The sequence below is a fragment of the Astatotilapia calliptera genome, chromosome 23 (genome assembly GCF_964374335.1).
Source record: "Astatotilapia calliptera chromosome 23, fAstCal68.1, whole genome shotgun sequence".
NCBI classification, from domain to species: domain Eukaryota; kingdom Metazoa; phylum Chordata; class Actinopteri; order Cichliformes; family Cichlidae; genus Astatotilapia; species Astatotilapia calliptera.
In genome coordinates this window covers 4,395,191-4,414,656 of record NC_137443.1, presented here as the reverse complement: position 1 = coordinate 4,414,656, position 19,466 = coordinate 4,395,191, and the positions used below count along the sequence as shown (strand labels likewise).

Sequence of the window (19,466 nt, the reverse complement as noted above, 5' to 3'; positions counted from 1 at the left end):
CTTCTTTAAATTGGCTGTTCTGATCTGCACTCTGATTGTTGACTCAAAAAAAAATCAAATCTTGTGACGTTGCACAAATCATGTTAAATCTTTCAAACTGGAATGTTGTGATTCTCACAGCTGGTAGGTAGAGTCGGTGTTTGTGGGAGGCATCTGGAGTAATACTCATGTATGATGATGGTCCTGCATCTTGTCATATTATAGCAAAGGTTGTAGCTGGAGGTCAGAAAAATATGTCATTTATTTGTATCATAAGATAAAAGTCTCTCTCTCTCAAACTCTGTGTGTGTGTGTGTGTGTGTGTGTGTGTGTGTGTGTGTGTGTGTGTGTGTGTGTGTGTGTGTGTGTGTGTGTGTGTGTGTGTAGACTGAGTGATAGCAGAGTCAAGCTGGAGAAACAGATCTTATCAAATCCATTTTACACAGAGTGTACTAGAGAGAAAAGACATTACACTCTCAATATGAAGTCGGTATTAACCTGATAAATACATTTGGTGTGCGTGATGAATCTGCGACGTCCACCTGAGCGTGTGTATTTTCACGATATTGCTCTTGGCTCACCCGACCATGTACGTACTGAAACCGTGCCCTTCAGAAGGACAGCCTGATGGAAGTTATGTGTGGGTGGTTGGCTCCTTTTAGGTATCAGCGTATTTTCGGTGTCTGGAGGGTTTTGTTGTCATCCCATGGGTGAAAGCCTCTCTCCGGCGAAGTATCCCCAGAGCCGAGAGAGGACTTTCCTTACTCCCAGTGGAGAATCTCTGATGTGGAGTGTTGCTCACTGACAGAAAAGTATCCCGGCTAACCTGATGTTTTTTATCATCTGTCTGTTTCCCTGTCCCTCTGTTCTCTTTCTCTTTTCCTCCATCAGAGAGTCAGTTTGGAGTTCTACATTGATGTTCATGCCCACTCCACTATGCTGAACGGCTTTATGTATGGCAACGTGTTTGAGGACGAGGAGCGCGTCCAGAGACAGGCTGTCTTCCCCCGACTGCTGTGCCAAAACGCGCCAGACTTCTCCTTTGTAAGTGATACAGACAGACAAGTGGGCTCGGGACCAAAATTACACCAACTTCGGCCTTCGGGTTAGCTTGAAATGAGAACATGAAATAGTCATATCTCAGCAAATTCTGGCAATGCTGTGTTCACCGAGGCACTTAATTGCCAACTGCTGCAACCTTAGTGGCAGTCAGTTGAGAACTTACGTAGCTTGCAATGGGTACCTTTCCGTTTTTACTGCATGCCTTTGAGGTAAGATGTTGATTTTAAATAAAAACACCTGCTTGGTTTTAGGTGAGAGGAAAATACAGACTACACACATATTAATTAAGAGTGTGCTTTGTGCCCAGCAGTCACGAGCAAAAATATGAAAATATCCTCTGTATTTTCGCCTGCGTAGAGGATTTACTGGCAGGGGAAATCCACAAGAATTGCAGTAATTTTTTTAAATGTTGTGTTATACGAGGTTTCAGTGCCTCAAGCAAAACAGACTTTCGTTTTAATCAGAAACGGTCAGAAATCTATTTAGATTTCAGTCAAATGGGATAATGCAAATTTGCTGCCTTTACTGAACAGAGTCGTACGCAGACCCACTCTGAGCATAGATCGTACAAATGCATGCATTCCAGAAACGATTTTCACCTTGTCCAAGGATTAGAGGAAGGGTGAAGGGAAGGGGAGCAAAAAGAGGGAACGCTGAAGCATAAGGATTACGAGAACAACAGCTGGAATGCTTTTTTGCATAGCGTTCGGGTTTCCTGGAGTCCTAAAGAAGTAAAATCTAAAAAGGATTCTCAATTGTGTAAAAATGCATATACTCATAATGGTGAATGTGCATTTATGTTGTATCCAAGCACAGAAAACAAGCAGAAGGTCATGACGAAGCACAGGACTGTAAGTAGGCCAGGAGACTCTGTGTGAGTGACGCAGGTGTTCTGCTAAAGCGCCCTCCTAGGTGGCTAAAAATGAGTTTATTTTGGACGGGAAGGATTGTGCAAACCGAAGGGGGTGAGGAGGAGAAACAAAGGACAACAGCAAAAAAGAACAGAAGGGCACGTGGGTGGAAATATTCACTCAGTGACTGTGACGCTCCTCCACCCTGCTACACGTGCAGAACCTTATAACACCTTTTCATACAGATACATTATCCGCCAAGCTGGTTCGTCTCAGCCCCGGGTCCCTTCCACTGACCTTCGTTCTCTCGGTGACAGTGACATTTCATAGCAGATCCACTTACACACATCATAAAGAATAACCTTTATTGCCCATTGACACATAGGGAAGCCAGACAGGCAGATGTTCAGCCACACACGTATGGAAATGTCACTTATTGTCAGCGTCTATACTCTATGCCGCATTACGAAGGACAAGTACGACGCTATTTCTGGAGAACTTCTCTCGTTTCTCTGTATTGCTTGTGTGACAGCTGGCCCAGGGGTCATCTCCCTCACTGTGCTTTTGTCCCTGTGCCCATTCAGCACTACCTAAAACCCAGTGCAGCAGCAGCAGCAGCACAACACAATCATGGCAAACTCCCACTGGTGGCAGCCAAGTCTGCATTTCAGCAAGGCAACTCTCAGTGCACCAGAGTGGAGTGACAGTGAATGGAAACTTTTTTTTTCTATGCACTCCTCCCAAGACGGCATCATAGCCGTGTAGTATAGCTGACAAGCTCAGAACTAAAAATAAATGTAATTTTTCCCCTGCTTTAGCCATTTACAGCCAATCTTTGAAATGACATTGTACAAAACTACTTCAAAGAACTTCCGAGGCACAAACACGTTTTCACTGAAGATACTAATCACAGCAGCTTTTTAAAAAAAATTTCTTTCATTGGTTACTTTAGAGTAGATATGACTCAATCAAGATCTATATCTATGTAAGAAGTGGACTAACCCAACTTCTGTTCTACAAGGACATACCGCATTCACTAAGTAAAGAAATCACTAATAATAAAAGTAGTGATATCAGTGAGACCTCCACTAGCTGGAATGGTATCCAGTATAAAAATCTGACAAATCAGACATCTACCCACTGTGACCCCTTGTAGCAAGGGAGCAGCTGAACGTAGGAATATCATTGTCCAGTAGACACGTTCCTTTGGATGTTTGGATAGCTGAATGAATAACAGAATGCCAGCCTGAAAGTGATCCACCCATCATCTCACATTTGCGGAACTGCGACCTGGCCAGCCAATGGAGGCGCTGGCCCAAATGGTGGCACGCAGAGGGAGCAGGCGGCAGTGTTTCGGCCCGAGTGCCGGATGCAGCTAATACAAAATCTGGCAGCTCGGCTCGGGTCCTGGTCGATACCGTCACAGCCGCCCCCACTGACGTTCCTCGACTTCATGAGAGTAGCTGATGTCCGGTTTGCTCCGTGCTGACTCCTGGGGTGAGGCCAGCCAGGACACAGCCTACCTCCACACCCATACCCACTCTGCAGGTGGGAGCAGCTGGTGCCAGAATCCCACCCCCAACCCCTCCCGGAAATTACGCCCCTGTCATGCTCAGCCACCTGCTCTGCCGGAGCTGGGGGTCGTGGCGCCGGAGGGGCATGCTCTGTCTGAGCCGGCGGACAGCGAGCCAGGGATTCTGCACAGCTGGAGACAGGGGAAAGTGCGGAAGGGACCTGCCCTGGCCGAGTCGAGGGTCTGCGCACCAGCTGGACCTGCCTCGCTTCCACCAGAGGCCAACGCCGGCTGCCTGCCAAGTCGCCTGTAAGCCTTGGCTCACGTCCGCATCTGCTGCACCACCACCGCTTGCCACGCGGTCGCCTGCAGACCAGCTCCGTTGCCTCCGCTGGAAACGCGGTCGGCACCCGGGTCTAACACATCCCTGCCGCTAGACCATGGGCCGAAGATGCCGACAGTCGTGGCTGATTCCCTCTCCTACTCGCAGTAGGTTCGGCCGGATGGCTCCCCGGCCTCAGTCGGGTGATGGGGGTATGTGGCGGGGCGTGGTCTGTGGCGCAGCTGCGGTGAGGCTGACACCGACTAAAGCGGCATCAGCAATTACACCTCACCTGCATTGAAGAAGAATGAACTAGCTCCTGTTGTTGTTGGTGGTGTTTGTATGGGGCTGACAGCTGAAAAGCAGCAGCCGTGAGTTGTAGAGACATCAACCGGGAAATAAAGTGTTTGAAAGTGCGAATATGTGGTTGGGTCTGTCATGGGTTTGTTACAGCCATTCAACCACTTCACATGATTTTTATTTGATTTTCATTTATGGAAGGCTAACCTAAGGTGTTAGTAATACTTTTTATGTAGCCGGAAAAGTTGCAATGTGCCACAGTTCAGGCTGTTTGCGCTGAATGTCCTCCCTCAGACTTCTGTTAGTATTATTAACACTCTGTAGGAGATTTAATGCGCACTGTTGGGAAACAAAGCACACTCCTCTGCTCCTGACCTGATGCCCTGCCTCGTTTTTGCACTCTTCAGCATTGAGCTGCTGAAATCAGTTTTAACTGGAAACCAGCTTTCACCACCAGAGATGATCTTCGACATGAAGGTGTCATGGTCCTGGGTCTATTTTCGGGTTTTTGGACTTTCCAGTTTAGTTTATATCAGTATTACGAGATTCCAGGTGTGCTTAGTGTTTGTGTTACTTCTTGTATTTGTTCCTGTTATTGAATTTAGTCTTGTTCTTTGTGCTTTGCTTTTAGTTTTGCTTCCTGCGTCTTGTTTCCCGTGATTTAGTTCACCTGTGTCTCGTTCTCCCCAGCTCTTCCACTCCCATAATCCCTCTTCTGTGTAAATATAGTTCCCGTCTTCCCCTTTGTCTTTGTCAGAGTGTCACTTCACTTTCTTCTCATGTATTCCAGCTCCTGGACACTAGATTTACTTCTCACTTGAGGTTTGCTCTTGTACCCCATTTAGTATTTTCACCACCACTTTAATAAACGGCTTGATTTTAGTTAAACACACTCTGCCTCTTCGTGTCTGCAAGAGAAGTTTGCATTCATGTTTTGTGGACATTTAGGAACTGAGGTGAAATTTAAGATGTAGAAATAGTTAACTTGCAAGCACAAGCTTATTTCTACATAAAGCAGACTTGGTAAAACATTAGTGTTTATTTTCTGATTCATTAAAGGTTTGGGGTGTGCGATTCTTCAACAGAATGTAAGGAATTAACTGTGATGAAGTTATGCCAGAGATGTCCAATATGTTTTGTGCTGCAGAGCTATCTACTGAATTACGCTAACCAGCTAGCCTCATCTCATCTTCTCATCTCATACCACTTTGAGATAATGTTGAGATAGTAAACCACTAACATCCAGTTTGTCCTCGCTCCAAGAGAGGAAGAAATTGTGCTGCCCAGAGAGTTGCATAACTAGGATTGTTTTTAGCCTAACACTAGTTGCGTGCTTCAAACACTTCCTGAAACAGTCACACCAGGCAATGCAGGGAACTTGAATCCTCTGCATGGTTTCTCTAGCCAGTCATTGTGCTGTGTGTTGTGATTTTCTTTTGATAATTTCTAAGCTGTAGCCGTGTTTGGTTAAAACAGAACCTCTAAGGATCCATCAGAAACAACAGAGATGTACTCCACTTTTCAGAAACTGGTGACAGCAAACCAAAAACCAGCACATTGGACTGGAAGAAGGTGTCTGTCCATTCAGGCTTTTGAAAATAGTGTGACTACTTGGTCTCATGTCATACACCTCTTCTTTCCAGATTAGGTTTTCTGGGACTTTGAGAAACATATTGTAGTAGAATTCTGTAGTTTTTATACTATTTGTTGCATTACAGACTTAATGCAACAAATGCTATAACATTCTCCAGACTCCAGCATCTCTGCCGACATAAAGACTTGAATCTAAACCTTTAATGTATCTCAGTTTTTTTCCATCTGTTTCTCTAGTCCAACACTTCCTTTAACCGTGACGTGGTGAAGGCCGGTACCGGTAGGCGTTTCCTTGGCGGTCTTCTCGACGACACGTCCTACTGCTACACTCTCGAGGTGTCCTTCTACAGCTACATGACAGCTGGCAGCACTGCTCCTGTTCCCTACACTGAGGAGACCTGTATCCTTCACTGTGTGTGATCTCTCCATCTTTAAAGTGAAGAGACCAGCAGTAATGTTCTCTCTTCATTTCTCCTCTTCCAAAACACACCAAACAAGCACTGTTTCCGCAGCAACAATCTCCCACTGAAATCAAGCCAACTGATCTTGTAATCACTGGAGTCATTATTTTAATGTTTGTGTTTTGAGCGTTAGCGCATGTGTGTGTGTGTGTGTGTGTCAGGTCATGTGTACTCACTAGAAAAGCATGTTGATCTTTTGTTGCCTCTTCTTGCGACAGATGTGCAGTGACAGAATAGGGATGTGATAGCTGTGTCTATTGATTTCATTTACAAAAGAGAGAGGAGAAAAAGGGGCTTGTGTTGGCATATTTAGCGCTGCGCTTGTGTGTGCGCAGACGGAGCGACGGTTTCTGTAAAACAGCGAAACAAACGGGATCCCTGTCGGCTACAATCATGAGCGCAGCCTTACATTTATCACGGAGACTGAAGGTCACAGGTGTCTTAATGGAGGCGGACGGGAGGAAGTTTTCCTTCGGCTGACCTTCTCAGGGCTGAAGAGCTCCTGAAAGCTGGCCGATGGGGGTTTGATCTTACCGATAGAGTGAGTGAGAAGAGGGAGAAAGAGAGATTTAGAGAGTGAGATAAGGACCCTACATATGAAAAGTATGTGCTCCCCTGCACATACTCCACAGGCGAAGGGGTGGGTGGATATAGATGCAGCCCTAGTGCCCTCTAGTGCCAATAACTAGCTAAATCTGCCTCGCCAAAAGAAGAGGCAAGTCACGATTCATTAACACATGGAAAGTTAGATATAGGAAGATCAGTTTTACATATGCATCACTACTAGTCTTTATGGTAATGTTGTTTTTTGGTTTTTAAGTGACAGACGAGAGGCTGAATAAAAACAAGTCTTCTCTTCCTGCTTATAGAGGCTAAAAAAATGCATATTGTGATGTTGCATGTGTGTTTTCCACAAAGGTTTATGACTTTAATGCTTTTGATAGAAACATCTCAGCTCGTTGCATTGCACACATGGAAGAACCAGCATGTGTACGCACATAGAGCAGCCACAGAAAAAAATATGGTAATACACGGAAGAGACAAGTGTCTGGCTGTTATGCTAAACAAAATGCACATAACAAATTCCACTCTGTGTTTTCGTTTGAGGTGGCGGCGGCGCTGGGTTCAGAGCCTGTTCTGTTTGTGTGTGTCTGTGTGCATTTATTCTGAAGGTCAATTTATGAGAGAACCCACGTCTGTTGGGAGGACTTTTTTCTTTGTTTTCCAAATGTGTGTGTGTGTGTGTGTGATGTAGGTTGTGAAAAGTGAGGGTTCCGAAGAGGAGGAGCTCCACAGGGTGGGTACGCAGCACAGGGACCTGGTGTAGAGTGGAGATTGAGGTCAGGCAGGTTGAAGAAACCGACCATGTAAGTTTTTATGCCCCAGCAGTCAGCTCGATGGAGCGTGCAAATCATCAACAGAGACCTTTAGCATCTGCCCCCCCACCCACCCACCACTCCTCCCCTTTCTTGTTTCTCACCTGACACAAACACACACACACACACACATGCACAATCCACTAAACTAATACATGACAAATAAATAATAACCTAGGCCCCTAACTCCTACCACCTTCCAAAAATGCTGCCCTCGCCCTTTCATTTTTCCTGACTCTCCTCCACTGCTGTGACTTGTAGCCACCAAAATTGAAATCTTAACCTTTCACACAGCCGAGGCTTTTGTCACAGTTTGAAGGTGCTCAGAAAACAGCGTAATTCAATGTGTGTGTCTGTCTGAGTTTGTTTTTTGATTCCTCCTCTCCTTTCGTGCGTCTCCTCTATTCTGTCCTTTCCTCTCATCTCATCACCCAGAACATAACAGCTCATTATATCATCTAGTCAAGCTGAGAATCCTCTTCTCTGAAACAGCAGGGACAACCTCTATTGTGTGTCTGTCTTCTCTTTGTCCTCTAATCATTTAACACCTGTGAGCCGGTTTCCATGTGTGCATGCTCATACCTCCTCTAGCACCTATATTTTCTTTATGCTTGCATGCTCTTCTTGCAGCCACTTCCATCAAAGTAAATACCACACAGCAAACTCACAGTAAAAATATTTTAGCCTTGTTTATTGTCTGCACTTTCTTCTTTCTTTTTAAAAAAAGTAAAACTGCATTTTTTGCAGTTTTTCTGAGGGACCTTCCGGTTCACACCGTGGAAGTTCAGCTGGAAGGGAAAGGGGATGAAGGTTGAGATAAACTGGGATCTTGTTCAAAACTCTGCGTGATGCTTTCTGTTGTGGGTTTGTGTGCGTGTGTAACATAGCCAGTGTGTTTTTCTTTTTGTGTAAGCTTTGGGAGCCTACTTACCTTGTGTGTGCGTGTGTTCTTTTTCCTGTTTTATCTGAGCAACAGTGATCTCTTTGACTTTGAAGAACTAGTTCAAAATTTCTAAAGCCATTAAGAATTTGCTTCCCTGGAAGATTTTGCACTTGTTTTTCCTGTTTTGAAGGGAGCGTCGTTGCTTCTTCTGTCATAATAGAGTCAGGGTTTTTTTTTAATTGTTGTTGTTTTTTAAAGGAGCAATGCACTTTTCTTTTGTGTTCTCTTTCTGCAAGTTTTTTTTCCTTCAGTGGCGAGATATATACAAAGAAAATGGCATTCTTCTCATCAAAGGTGGTCACTCCTGATTTAATCAAGCAACAATGTTTGGGTCTTTATTCACAGCAGTAGGTTAGATGCACTGATACAGCATGGATTGACAGCCAAGACAGTTGGCTTTGACATAAATAAAGCTACATATCTGCACACTCTCAAACACATGTGCATACGCACATAGACAAATAGGTGCTCCTCTTTATCTTCATGCGTATGTGATGTCTGTCTGCCAAAGCAACAGCACTCGACAGGCACCTCACCATAACAGTGGGACTCCATGAATACCAGAGCTGCCAATGGAACACAGTATGCATCAGTGAACCTGACACCCAATGGACAGGCTGTGACAAGTATGCAAATGATATAGCTTGGAGGCAAATATGCTTCACTACCACACATCATCCACATCACATCACACAGATACGCGCAAATGGATAGGTGCTCACATATGCAAGCCAGCGCACATAGACACCCGCATCTACACACACAGTTGATTGCACAAATCTGGTTGCCATGCTCAGATGAACAGGTGTCCTCATATGAGTACTCACAAAGATGCACAAACACATATGTACATCACCTGTGTTTTTTTTCTTTTTTCTTTTACATATGTTGATAAGGCTGGAAAGCCTAAGAAAGTTTGCAGATATTATTCGCTCTAGAAAATGCAACATTTCTGCTTTAAAAAAACTTTTGAAGTACTAAAAGAAGTTCAATTTCAGTTCAGGTTCAAATACTGAGAGGAATCAAGAGCTTCAAAATACAGTGGAGCTGGAAAAGTCAGCTGACGTGCAGCTAAAGTGCTGGAGATAAAGGCACTGACATTAAATTTCAAATGTAAGAGCAACAGAAATCAGTCGAAATGAACTGAGAAGCCACAGAATCCACTGTTAACATGTGTTTGAAAATTTCTTAAGCCTTTGATTTAAGTCCTGAAAGTAAATAAGGAGAATGCTAAAGAAAGGAGACAGAGAATAATGGACTTGGCCATATATTTGTTTTGGAAAATAATTAAGTGTTTAACAAGGAGTGTCAAAAAACATGACCTTTTACTTTATTTAGTAGCCCAACACGCTGTCATCCCAAAACGTTGGCCACCCAACCCATCGGAAACATTGGAAAACAATATCTAATACCAGGAGCGTCATTCTATTGAATTCCATCCACACTCCGGCGCATATCATAGGGACCTTTTGGGTTACTATGAGATGCCTCAGGACGTGACAAATTGTCGGTATGTTACGCATTGGGAATGAGAGCGTTTAGCTTGTGCTCTGAAAGTTGCAGCTGAACTTTCCTCCACACTGACTAGAAGAAATCTTAGTCTTTTCCACTATTGAAAACATGAAGTGCTGAGTTTGGGTCAGAAGGTTAACATGACCAGTCCAAAGCCTCTTAAGCTTTAATTACTCTTGAACCATTCTGACCTTTTCTGTCTTCAATTCAATTCAATTTTATTTATATAGCGCCAAATCACAACAAAAGTCGCCTCAAGGCGCTTTATATTGTACAGCAGATACAGAGAAAAACCCAACAATCATATGACCCCCTATGAGCACTTTGGCAACAGTGGGAAGAAAAAACTCCCTTTTAACAGGAAGAAACCTCCGGCAGAACCAGGCTCAGGGAGGGGCGGGGCCATCTGCTTGACAATTCACTGTTAGAATTCACAGGCCCAAACATAGCTACTACCACCACCGTCTTTCATGCGATTCCTACGCTGGAATGCTGTGTTTTCCTTCCTCGTAACAAAATGCTTCTCATTTAAGCCACAAAGTTGTATTTTGGTTTCCACCCATCCACATATTGTTTAAGCAGTTTTTGAACTATTCATGTGACCTGTAGCAAGCTGCAAATGTCCTTTTTCACAGAATTGTGGCATTCACCTTTCAGCCCTCTCATACACACGATTGTTGTGTAGCGCTCTCCTAACGGTGGACCTATACACATGAACATCGACCAGTATGAAAGGCCCCTTTAAACACTTACAGATCACCCATAGTGACCTCACAGACCGCTACAGACCGTGTTCTTCGGGTGTTTTTTATGCACTGATCAGAATGTCTTGAATTTGCTCCATTTGTACAAAATCTATCCAGCTGTGGATTTGTGGTGTCCAAGCTATATAGATATGGAGATATGGTTCAGTGCTGAGTCGAGCAAAGTCTCATTTTTTTACGCAGTGTTTCACTTCCATAAACCTGTGCTGTAAATGTCACAGCTGATTGTCAAACCTTTAAATGAAAACAATTGATTTTAATTTCAAATTGAAACTAACCACTAATCCACATACATTTCCACCCAACAGATAAATCATATTTTCCTCAATAAATAAATTGCCAAGTCCAATATATTTTATCTCTTCTGTTCAGTCGGGCCCCTTTTTTATGTAGCTTTTGTGAGCACTTGTGTGAGCATCACTATATCTAGTTGTTTTTATTGTTTTTATTTTTATTTATTATCAGTTCTGTCATAAGATTGTACCACTATAAAAACAAATACATAAAGGATTAATGACAGCAATAAGAAAGAACATAAAGACACACTTTGAGCTATAAACCACAGGTACCAGATGAGATATGTGTGGATATTTTTAGTCACATTTTGTTTTTATAGTACTTTTCTTTTATGAACTTTGAAAACAGAAGCAGTCTTTCTTAACTAACAAAAAAACTGAAAAAATAATAATAACTGGCTCATAGAAATAGCATCCATTATCTCGTTTCAGCGATGATTCAAAAGATTTTGATATTAGTGAATACTTTGGGAAAACAGGAGCCTTTTTTCACACTCATTTCGTTACTCGGGCTTCGGCGCTTGTCTCCTTGGCAGTGTCAGGTCCTCCTGTCAGGGATTTAAATCAGCTCCTGTTTGTCCCTTTGGGTAACAGGACGTGAGGTCTTTCAGCCTACTGATTTGCTACTGGGGACAAAAATGTCCCTTTCTGTATTGCTGTTGTTGACCACCCTCCTGATTAGCATTGATAATTAGCTCTCTACGTGTCAGTGCAGTGACAGGACCTGTCAGTGGCCCGTATTGATGACTTGAATGTCCCCTTGCTTGTCTCCTCGTTAACTCCCGTCCAATCTCGACAGCATTCTCCACGTGTCTTGTTCATTTTACCACTAGGGGCTTTGCTGTCTGCTCATCACCTTGTCTGTCTGTCTGGCAGGACCAGGCACGAGAGACATAGCAGTGAAAGCCGCTAAATGCGGTGCTGACAGCAAACAGCTGCAGTAAACAAGTCATGACGCTCCCCATCCCCTTTGTCTCATGCGTCCCATATCTCATCAGCGTCTTTGCCGGCATGCCCTTCAGCCATGACAGTGACCGCCTATTGATTAGACAAGACCGTTATGTGTACCAAGATGTTAAAGAATACACACACCTCAGCAACAGATCCTGACAGGCTGCACACACACTCGGACACCCTCTCTATGTCCTTCCCAATAATGGATAATGATTATCCAATGATAATGATAATGTCCTGCGCTCCAGTTAATGAGACAATATTAATAATATTTTGAGTATTAGTCCTTGTGTTATTCAACAGAGACTCCCTCAGAGTGCACCGAAGCAGCTAAAGCAGCTTTTCTAAATATTTCCACCACCATCCACCACTTTAATCCTTGCTACAGCCCGCCGACTGTTTCCTGGCTCGCACATGCATCACTTCCTGCTGGAGCAGCAGTCTCATTCCAGACCCTACGGTTTCCCCCGGCAAAGTGCCAGGCAACAGTCAGGGCATCCTCTCGGTCTCCGACCATTTACCCTGTGGAAGAAGTTCTCCTTCAGAGGCTGACCGTCCATCACAAAACCTCCTGTAATAGACCGTGAGTCGTGACAAGCCAAGCTGAGAGGCCATCTGTGCACGGTGGGGTCCGAGTGATATTTTTGTCGCCGAGCGTGCTTGGCCAGAGAGCTCAGGACTGGCACCAAGCTCTGCTGAGGAAAGAGAACTGAGGAAAACACCGAAAACTTTCCAGAGGTCAGAGGGAATACGCAGAGTGGGTTTTGCACTTGTTTATCAGTATCTGTTTACATCTTTGACTAAGGGCGTGTTTGTGTGCAGATTAATAACTACATATTTACATATCTGCTATTCTTAGTCACAATATAAGCTTGAAATATTAGTCTGCGGGTTTGCTGGTAAGCTCATAACTTTGGTCCAACCAAGAGAGTGTATATAGTAGCTGACATAGTCAGTGGGATGTCCACCTTTGCTCTGTGGTCTTACAGGCATCAGCATCTTGGTTTTTTGAATTTGGAAGATCAAGGGGTTGATTTGGCTGAGAAACCCATTACACTGCACAAATAAGTAGACACACACTGCTCTGTCATTGGTCTAAATTATATCATCATTTAAAAAATAAAACAGTGCTATATTTCGATTAACTTAAAAGTAGAGACAAAGTACATAAACTCATCACAAAAGTGCTTACAGAAGCTGTAATCAAGCAGTTGGTAGGGCTGTTTTTCAACAGACTACACAATTGCTCTTCTTTTTTGCCGCTCCTTGCCGTTAGAAGTTTTTACATCTACATGATGAATTTATTCCAGATGGTTTCTTGGCTTTACCGAGGCCCAGTTTAAGATGAATAAGCATTATTTAAACTACAGGGTGGGCCATTGATATGGATAAACCGTAATAACATGGGAATGGTTGGTGATATTAAAGTCCTGTTTGTGGCACATGAGTATATGTGAGGGGGCAAACTCCTCAAGATGCGTGGTAACCATGGTGGCCATTTAGAAGTCGGCCATCTTGGATACAACTTTTGGTTTTTCAATAGGAAGAGGGCCATGTGACACATCAAACTTATTGGTAATGTCACAAGAAAAACAATGGTGTGCTTGGTCTCAACGTAACTTTATTCTTTCATCAGTTATTTACAAGTTTCTGATCACTAAAATGTGTTCAATGTGCTGCCCATTGTGTTGGATTGTCAATGCAACCCTCTTCTCCCACTCTTCACACACTGATAGCAACACCGCAGGAGAAATGCCAGCACAGGCATCCAGTATCCGTAGTTTCAGGTGCCAACCATTCCCATGTTATTACGGTTTATCCATATAAATGGCCCACCCTGTATTAATCCTACAAAGGTAATCATGAAGGGTTATTACATCTCAAATGCTAAAATGTTTTAAACATTTTCTGCTCGATCATGCCCAATTTGCTTAAGATTTTTATCACAGAAGGTCTGGGTTAAATAATGGTTGCTGAGAAATTTTAACTTCATATATGAAGTACTTTTTAGAGTCTGTCTTTTTTTAATGGTTGGTTAGCCCACGCCCAGCATGGTGAAATTTGAAGCCATGTTTGATCTTGAATATCTAGAAAACTATTAAAGATAAAAGCCTGAAATTTTGACCTTTCTCACCATCAAAACGAATCAGGATTTCTTATTTGGACAGGTACAGGTACTGGCTAGGTAAAATATGAAAATAGTTCCAAAGTTCCATATTTGAGCACACACAAATAAAAACACTTCATATTGAAAAAGACAATTAGTGACAATTTCTTAATGGCATATAGTTGATTTCATAATAATGAAAATAAAAAATGCAGAATTCTTTTGAATGTTAAATTCAGAGGAAAATGCTATTTTCATCCCAATTTCATGCTGGATTGAGCAAACATGACAAGCTGTACAACAAAAACCTAAATGTCAATAGATAGTCTAATCTCAATACAACACTTTTCAGATGGTACTCTTAATTAAATATTTCATTTAGTTAAATATATTTATATTATTCATTTTCAAGACTAGCTCTACCTAGACTTAGTTGAGACCTACTGCCTTGGAGCAGGCATATAATTCAGGTCAAGTTTAAAATATACAATAATATTTTCAAAAAGATATATCTTGATAAGTCTGCTTATCCTCTTCAGGGTCGCGGTGGGGGTTACACCCTGGAGAGGTTGCCAGTCTGTTGCAGGGATACACTCAACCATTCGCACTCACATTCACAATTATAGGCAATTTAGAGTTTCCAGTTAACCTGTCCCCACTAACTGCATGTCTTTGGACTGTGGGAGGAAGCCAGAGTACCCAGGGAGAACCCACGTAAACACAGAGAGAACATGCAAACTCCACACAGAAAGACCCCGGCCTGAAGGTGGAATTGAACTCAGGACGGGGTCTTTCTGTGAGGCAACAGTGCTAACCACCGTGCACCATGCTGCCTTATCTTGAAAACTATTTGATATATTACACATATATTTGCAGTAATTGTTATGTATGTCCAAACTTTGGATCATAGATTTTTTAAGGAAATCAGAGATGGTCGAGAAGAAGCCCCATGGTGATTTGAGATGTTAAGACCGAGAAGAGACTAAACTTTCAAAAGGAAAATTTGCCCTTTTTCTCAGATATGTGTTTCACCCCAGAATGAATCACAGATTAACTCTTAATTTGTGCCATCGTCATGTCAAAATGATACTCTCTTGATATTACTACAAACTGACAAAACAACATAACCTCTTTCGTCCATCTGTAGTTTCATTTCAACCTAATCAGTATCATCAGGTAGCAGCACCGAGACAGACTGCCAGGCCCCTGCCCACACACATGCACACACACATTCACAGCAAGTCTGGCCTGATGCAGGACTCACAGACAAACAGCCAGATGGGGTATTAACATAGAGTGTGGAGTCGTGTGGAGAGTGTTGCCATGAGCCTGCCGGGTGAAGAATGAAGTCGTGTGCAAACTCCTCAACACTCACATCAATGCATCATCAAAGGCCAAGGTGACGGGCTCTTTCCGTATTTACAGGCCTAACTCACCAGGTATACCGCTGGGATTTTGTGTCTTTGTGTTGCTTGAAGTATGGTAAATGGTAAATGGCCTGTATTTATATAGCGCTTTACTAGTCCCTAAGGACCCCAAAGCGCTTTACATATCCAGTCATCCACCCATTCACACACACAGTCACACACAAGTATGACAAACTACAAAGCCAGAAGGGTACACCAAGACAGCCTGTTCAAACCGTGGATGGATAGTTTACAAGTTAACAGCTTTGGCCAACTATTTGTCACTTTTATAACGATCATAATTTATGTGGCTTAAAAAGTTCGATGGGAAAAATAAAAATGACCAAATCATCCATCCCATTTTTCCCCTCATCATGCTAAAGCTCTTTCTTCTTTTTTTTTTTTTTTTGTATGCCAGTGGTTTCAATCACATAAATAGATAGTCTCGCAGATGACAGGTCATATCTGAGTATCTACAAGGTAATGACAAGGAAAAGTGACAGATTACGTCTCTGTGTTGTTCCATCATGCACGAGCCTTTTGAAGAATGGAGCTAGGTAGAAGTGAGTGCCACATGATAGGAAAAACCCTCATAAATATGTTTTGTTCCAAGTTCTGCATGGATGGATGTCTCGTAAGGATGAATATGTTTATATATAGTGTGACAGGGTGGCTAGATTGATAGGCAGCTGGCACTGATTTTGGTGTTTTTACAGTTCACTCCCTTCAGTGACTACATGAAATGTACGTCTGTTAGTAACATTGTTCTTATTTATCTGAATTTACTCTGTCCGCACTCTTGGTGATTGGGGACGTTGTTGGCATTCGGTCGTTCACTATTTCTCCATTATCTGAACCTGATTGACATCATTACTTGTCTTCCTAGCCTAATGATCACAGGCTTAGCAACAGCACACATGGACGCCTAGCTATCTTATAAAAGCAGTCGAGTTATTGATATTGTTCCTAATGTAGTGAGAGACAATTAAGCGAGGGAATGATGTGTGCAGTCACCTCTGAATTTAAATGAGGCTTCAGTGTATATGTAATTGCTTTTGTGTGAGTCATACCACCATCATGCGTTTGGCTGGGACAGTTCTGCAGTGTGTTGTAACCTGAGGACTAGATGCTTCTCACCAGTTATGTACTGTACCTCAGTGGGTGTGTTAGTGATGACAAATGGGATTCTAATCTAAAATTTGAATGCGCCGTGCAAGAATTAATTAAATCACAAATATATCTAGGTCTTAAAATGTATCCATCCATCTTGTTTTTTGATGCATATCTGGGTCCAAGTTCTGGGAAGCGCACGGATGCCCAGACCTTGGTCTTCCTGACCACCTCGTTCAGCTCTTCTGGTGGACCACCAAGGCGAGCCCAACCAAGTCAATCCACATCACCTCTCGAGCTGCTCCTGGGTCTGCCCTGGGTCCTCCCCCTAAGTGGACATACCTGAAACACCTCACCTATTAGGTGTCCATGCCCAAATCAGCTCCTCACACCATCTCTAAGGGGAAGTTAATTACTTATTTATTCATTCTTTCTGTCCCTACCCGAAAGATAGGATAGCAAAGATAGGAAGTTGTTGACTGGTTGTGCAGTCTTGCAATTGTCCTCGAATGTCCTTGAAAGGTCATTACTTCAGCTTAAACTTGTTCTCAACGCAGACAAAACAAAACTCATGTTGTTTTCTAAATCAAGGAGACGAGCCCAAACAATCCCATCAGTAACCACTCTTGAAGGTAATAAAATTGAGTTGGTTCACACCTATAAATATCTGGGAATCTTAATTGATGACTTGCTTACCTTCAAACCACATGTAGAGAATCTTGTGAAAAACCTGAAGTTAAAATTGAGATTTTATTTTCAAAATAAGTTGTGTTTCTCTTTTAATACAAAGAAGCGGCTTGTTGCTGCAACATTCTTGCCTGTGCTGGATTATGGTGATATTCTATATATGAATGCTTCTGCTCAATGTCTTCGAATGGTTGATTCTGTGTATCGTGCTTCTCTGAGGTTCATCACTAACTGTAAATTTCAGACTCACCACTGTGAGTTATACTCTCAGGTAGGATGGCCTGCTTTGGTAAGTTGGAGGAACTCTCATTTATACAGTTTTATATATAAGGCGATACTTGGGTTGCTGCCTTCTTATCTATGTTCCCTGCTTGTAATGAAACATGCTGGTCGGTATTCTCTTCGTCCGCATGGCTACTTGTTGCTTTCTGTTCCATTTGCCCGAACTGAACTTGGTAAAAGAGCTTTTGTCCATTTAGCACCCTTGGCCTGGAACAAACTGCAGAAGGAATGGAAAATGACTGAATTCATTTCATTAAGTGCTTTTAAATCTAAACTACAAATCCTTGAGGCCAAGTCCATAACATGTAACTGTTTCAATTAGATTGATTGTCATTTTAACTGACTTTTTTATTTTTGTTAGAATTTTATTGAATTTTATTTTTTATTTTATTTGTATTCTTTCACTTATTGTTGCATGTGTGTTGTTGCTGCCTGGGTTTGAGTAATTTCTGTAACTGTGAGACATCTGCTGCTGCCTATCTTGGCCAGGTCTCCCTTGAAAAAGAGGTTTTTAATCTCAATGGGATCTTCCTGGTTAAATAAAGGTTAATAAATAAATAAATAAATAAATAGCAGCTTCAGTGTTTGATGACCAGGACGAAAACCACTCTAATGGATCTGAGTCTCAATCACCCAGGCATAAACCTTCTCGGGGTGATTGGAAAGGTTTAGGTAACTGTGACCTCATAAAGCATGACCATGGCATTCATATGCCAAGGTTAACAGTGAAGTCTGGACAGAAATATGATTTATGCTTGACTTGTTCATAAAACATACAGTTGTATGTGGCGTGTGGAAGCTTCTGTTTGATGCTTTGCATGCATGTTGCAGTATCATAATGTTAAAATGAAGTGAGAGAAAATCAAAATATAAAGCTTCAGAGACCATAAAATAAAAACAATCAGAACACAGTTGCTGTAATCATTCACTGAGCTGAGGGCAATGGCACAATTAGCTAATGATTCTTGTCAGTTTCATATTACATATACCCATTTGACCCATTTTATTCATAAAAATGAGGATATTTCCAGCTTTATGCCTCACTCCACACTTTCCTCTTGGTCATTTGCACCCTTCCTATAATGATTCATTGTTTCTAAGGCTCATTCAAAGGCACTTTGCTTTAACGCCATGTCCTCAGACATGAAGTTGGGCAGGAATGTGGCTCGAACCTTCCTGGATTACTACAAACTCAATAACTTCGTTAAGGACAACAGACCAACTCCTATTCAAAGGTAAAACTGTATGGCACTAGAATTAGATATTCATGAAAGCAAATCTATCTGTGACTATTGTCAAATCTACTTTTGTTTTTCCTCTTCTCTGAATTTCACGCTGTCACTGATGTTCGTCTGTTTTTGTCTCCAGTTCTGGGGTGATGTCCCAGACAGGCAGTGGTGTTGGCAGAGACACAGCAGACAGAGAGAAGGAGAAGAGCGAAAGTTTCGGGCACTAGACAGCCAGCCAGACGGACACAGGCTGAGCATGTATAAAATGCAGAGCACTGTGGCAGGAGAATCCTTCACACTTCATTGTGTTTATAAGCTCCACATCTCCATGGCTATAAAGACTTATTTTCACAGATTTGTAACAGTGGGATGACTGGTACTTGTAGGACTAAACCCAGAAGAGGCTTCCTCCTGGGTTATAAAGCATGGACTGTTGAATACCAAGAGGAGACAGACTGGTTATTCATCTATGTTTCCATCCAAGGCCTTCATTTGGCAGCTCATTTTTTTGTTGAGAAGAAAAAAGTGCATGCGCTCCTGTTGTCCCCCCCCCCCTTTTTTTCCCCCCAATTTAAATTTTTATCTCTGATTGTATTATAATTAGTCATTAAACATTAAAGCAGTTAATTATTATTTGTACTTGTTGCTCTATTATAACAATAATATTGAGGAGAGCTTTACAGTATATGAAGAATAACTTCAAAGCTTTTTAAAAATTT

The 19,466-nt window shown here is 42.4% G+C and overlaps 1 protein-coding gene across 4 annotated transcripts in view; it reads left to right on the top strand.

Moving 5' to 3' along the window:
- The window catches only part of agbl4 (AGBL carboxypeptidase 4), a 359,648-nt gene extending 340,268 nt beyond the window's left edge, over positions 1 to 19,380 (top strand). For all 4 annotated transcript variants that reach the window (XM_026157910.2, XM_080297524.1, XM_080297521.1 and 1 more), the window contains 4 exons: positions 871 to 1,023; positions 5,858 to 6,020; positions 18,660 to 18,753; positions 18,887 to 19,380. In XM_026157910.2, coding sequence (XP_026013695.1) covers positions 871 to 1,023; positions 5,858 to 6,020; positions 18,660 to 18,753; positions 18,887 to 18,974 — 498 coding nt within the window. In that variant the 3' untranslated portion in view covers positions 18,975 to 19,380. The remainder of the gene's footprint in view (positions 1 to 870; positions 1,024 to 5,857; positions 6,021 to 18,659; positions 18,754 to 18,886) is intronic.
- The last annotated feature ends 86 nt before the right edge of the window (positions 19,381 to 19,466 follow it).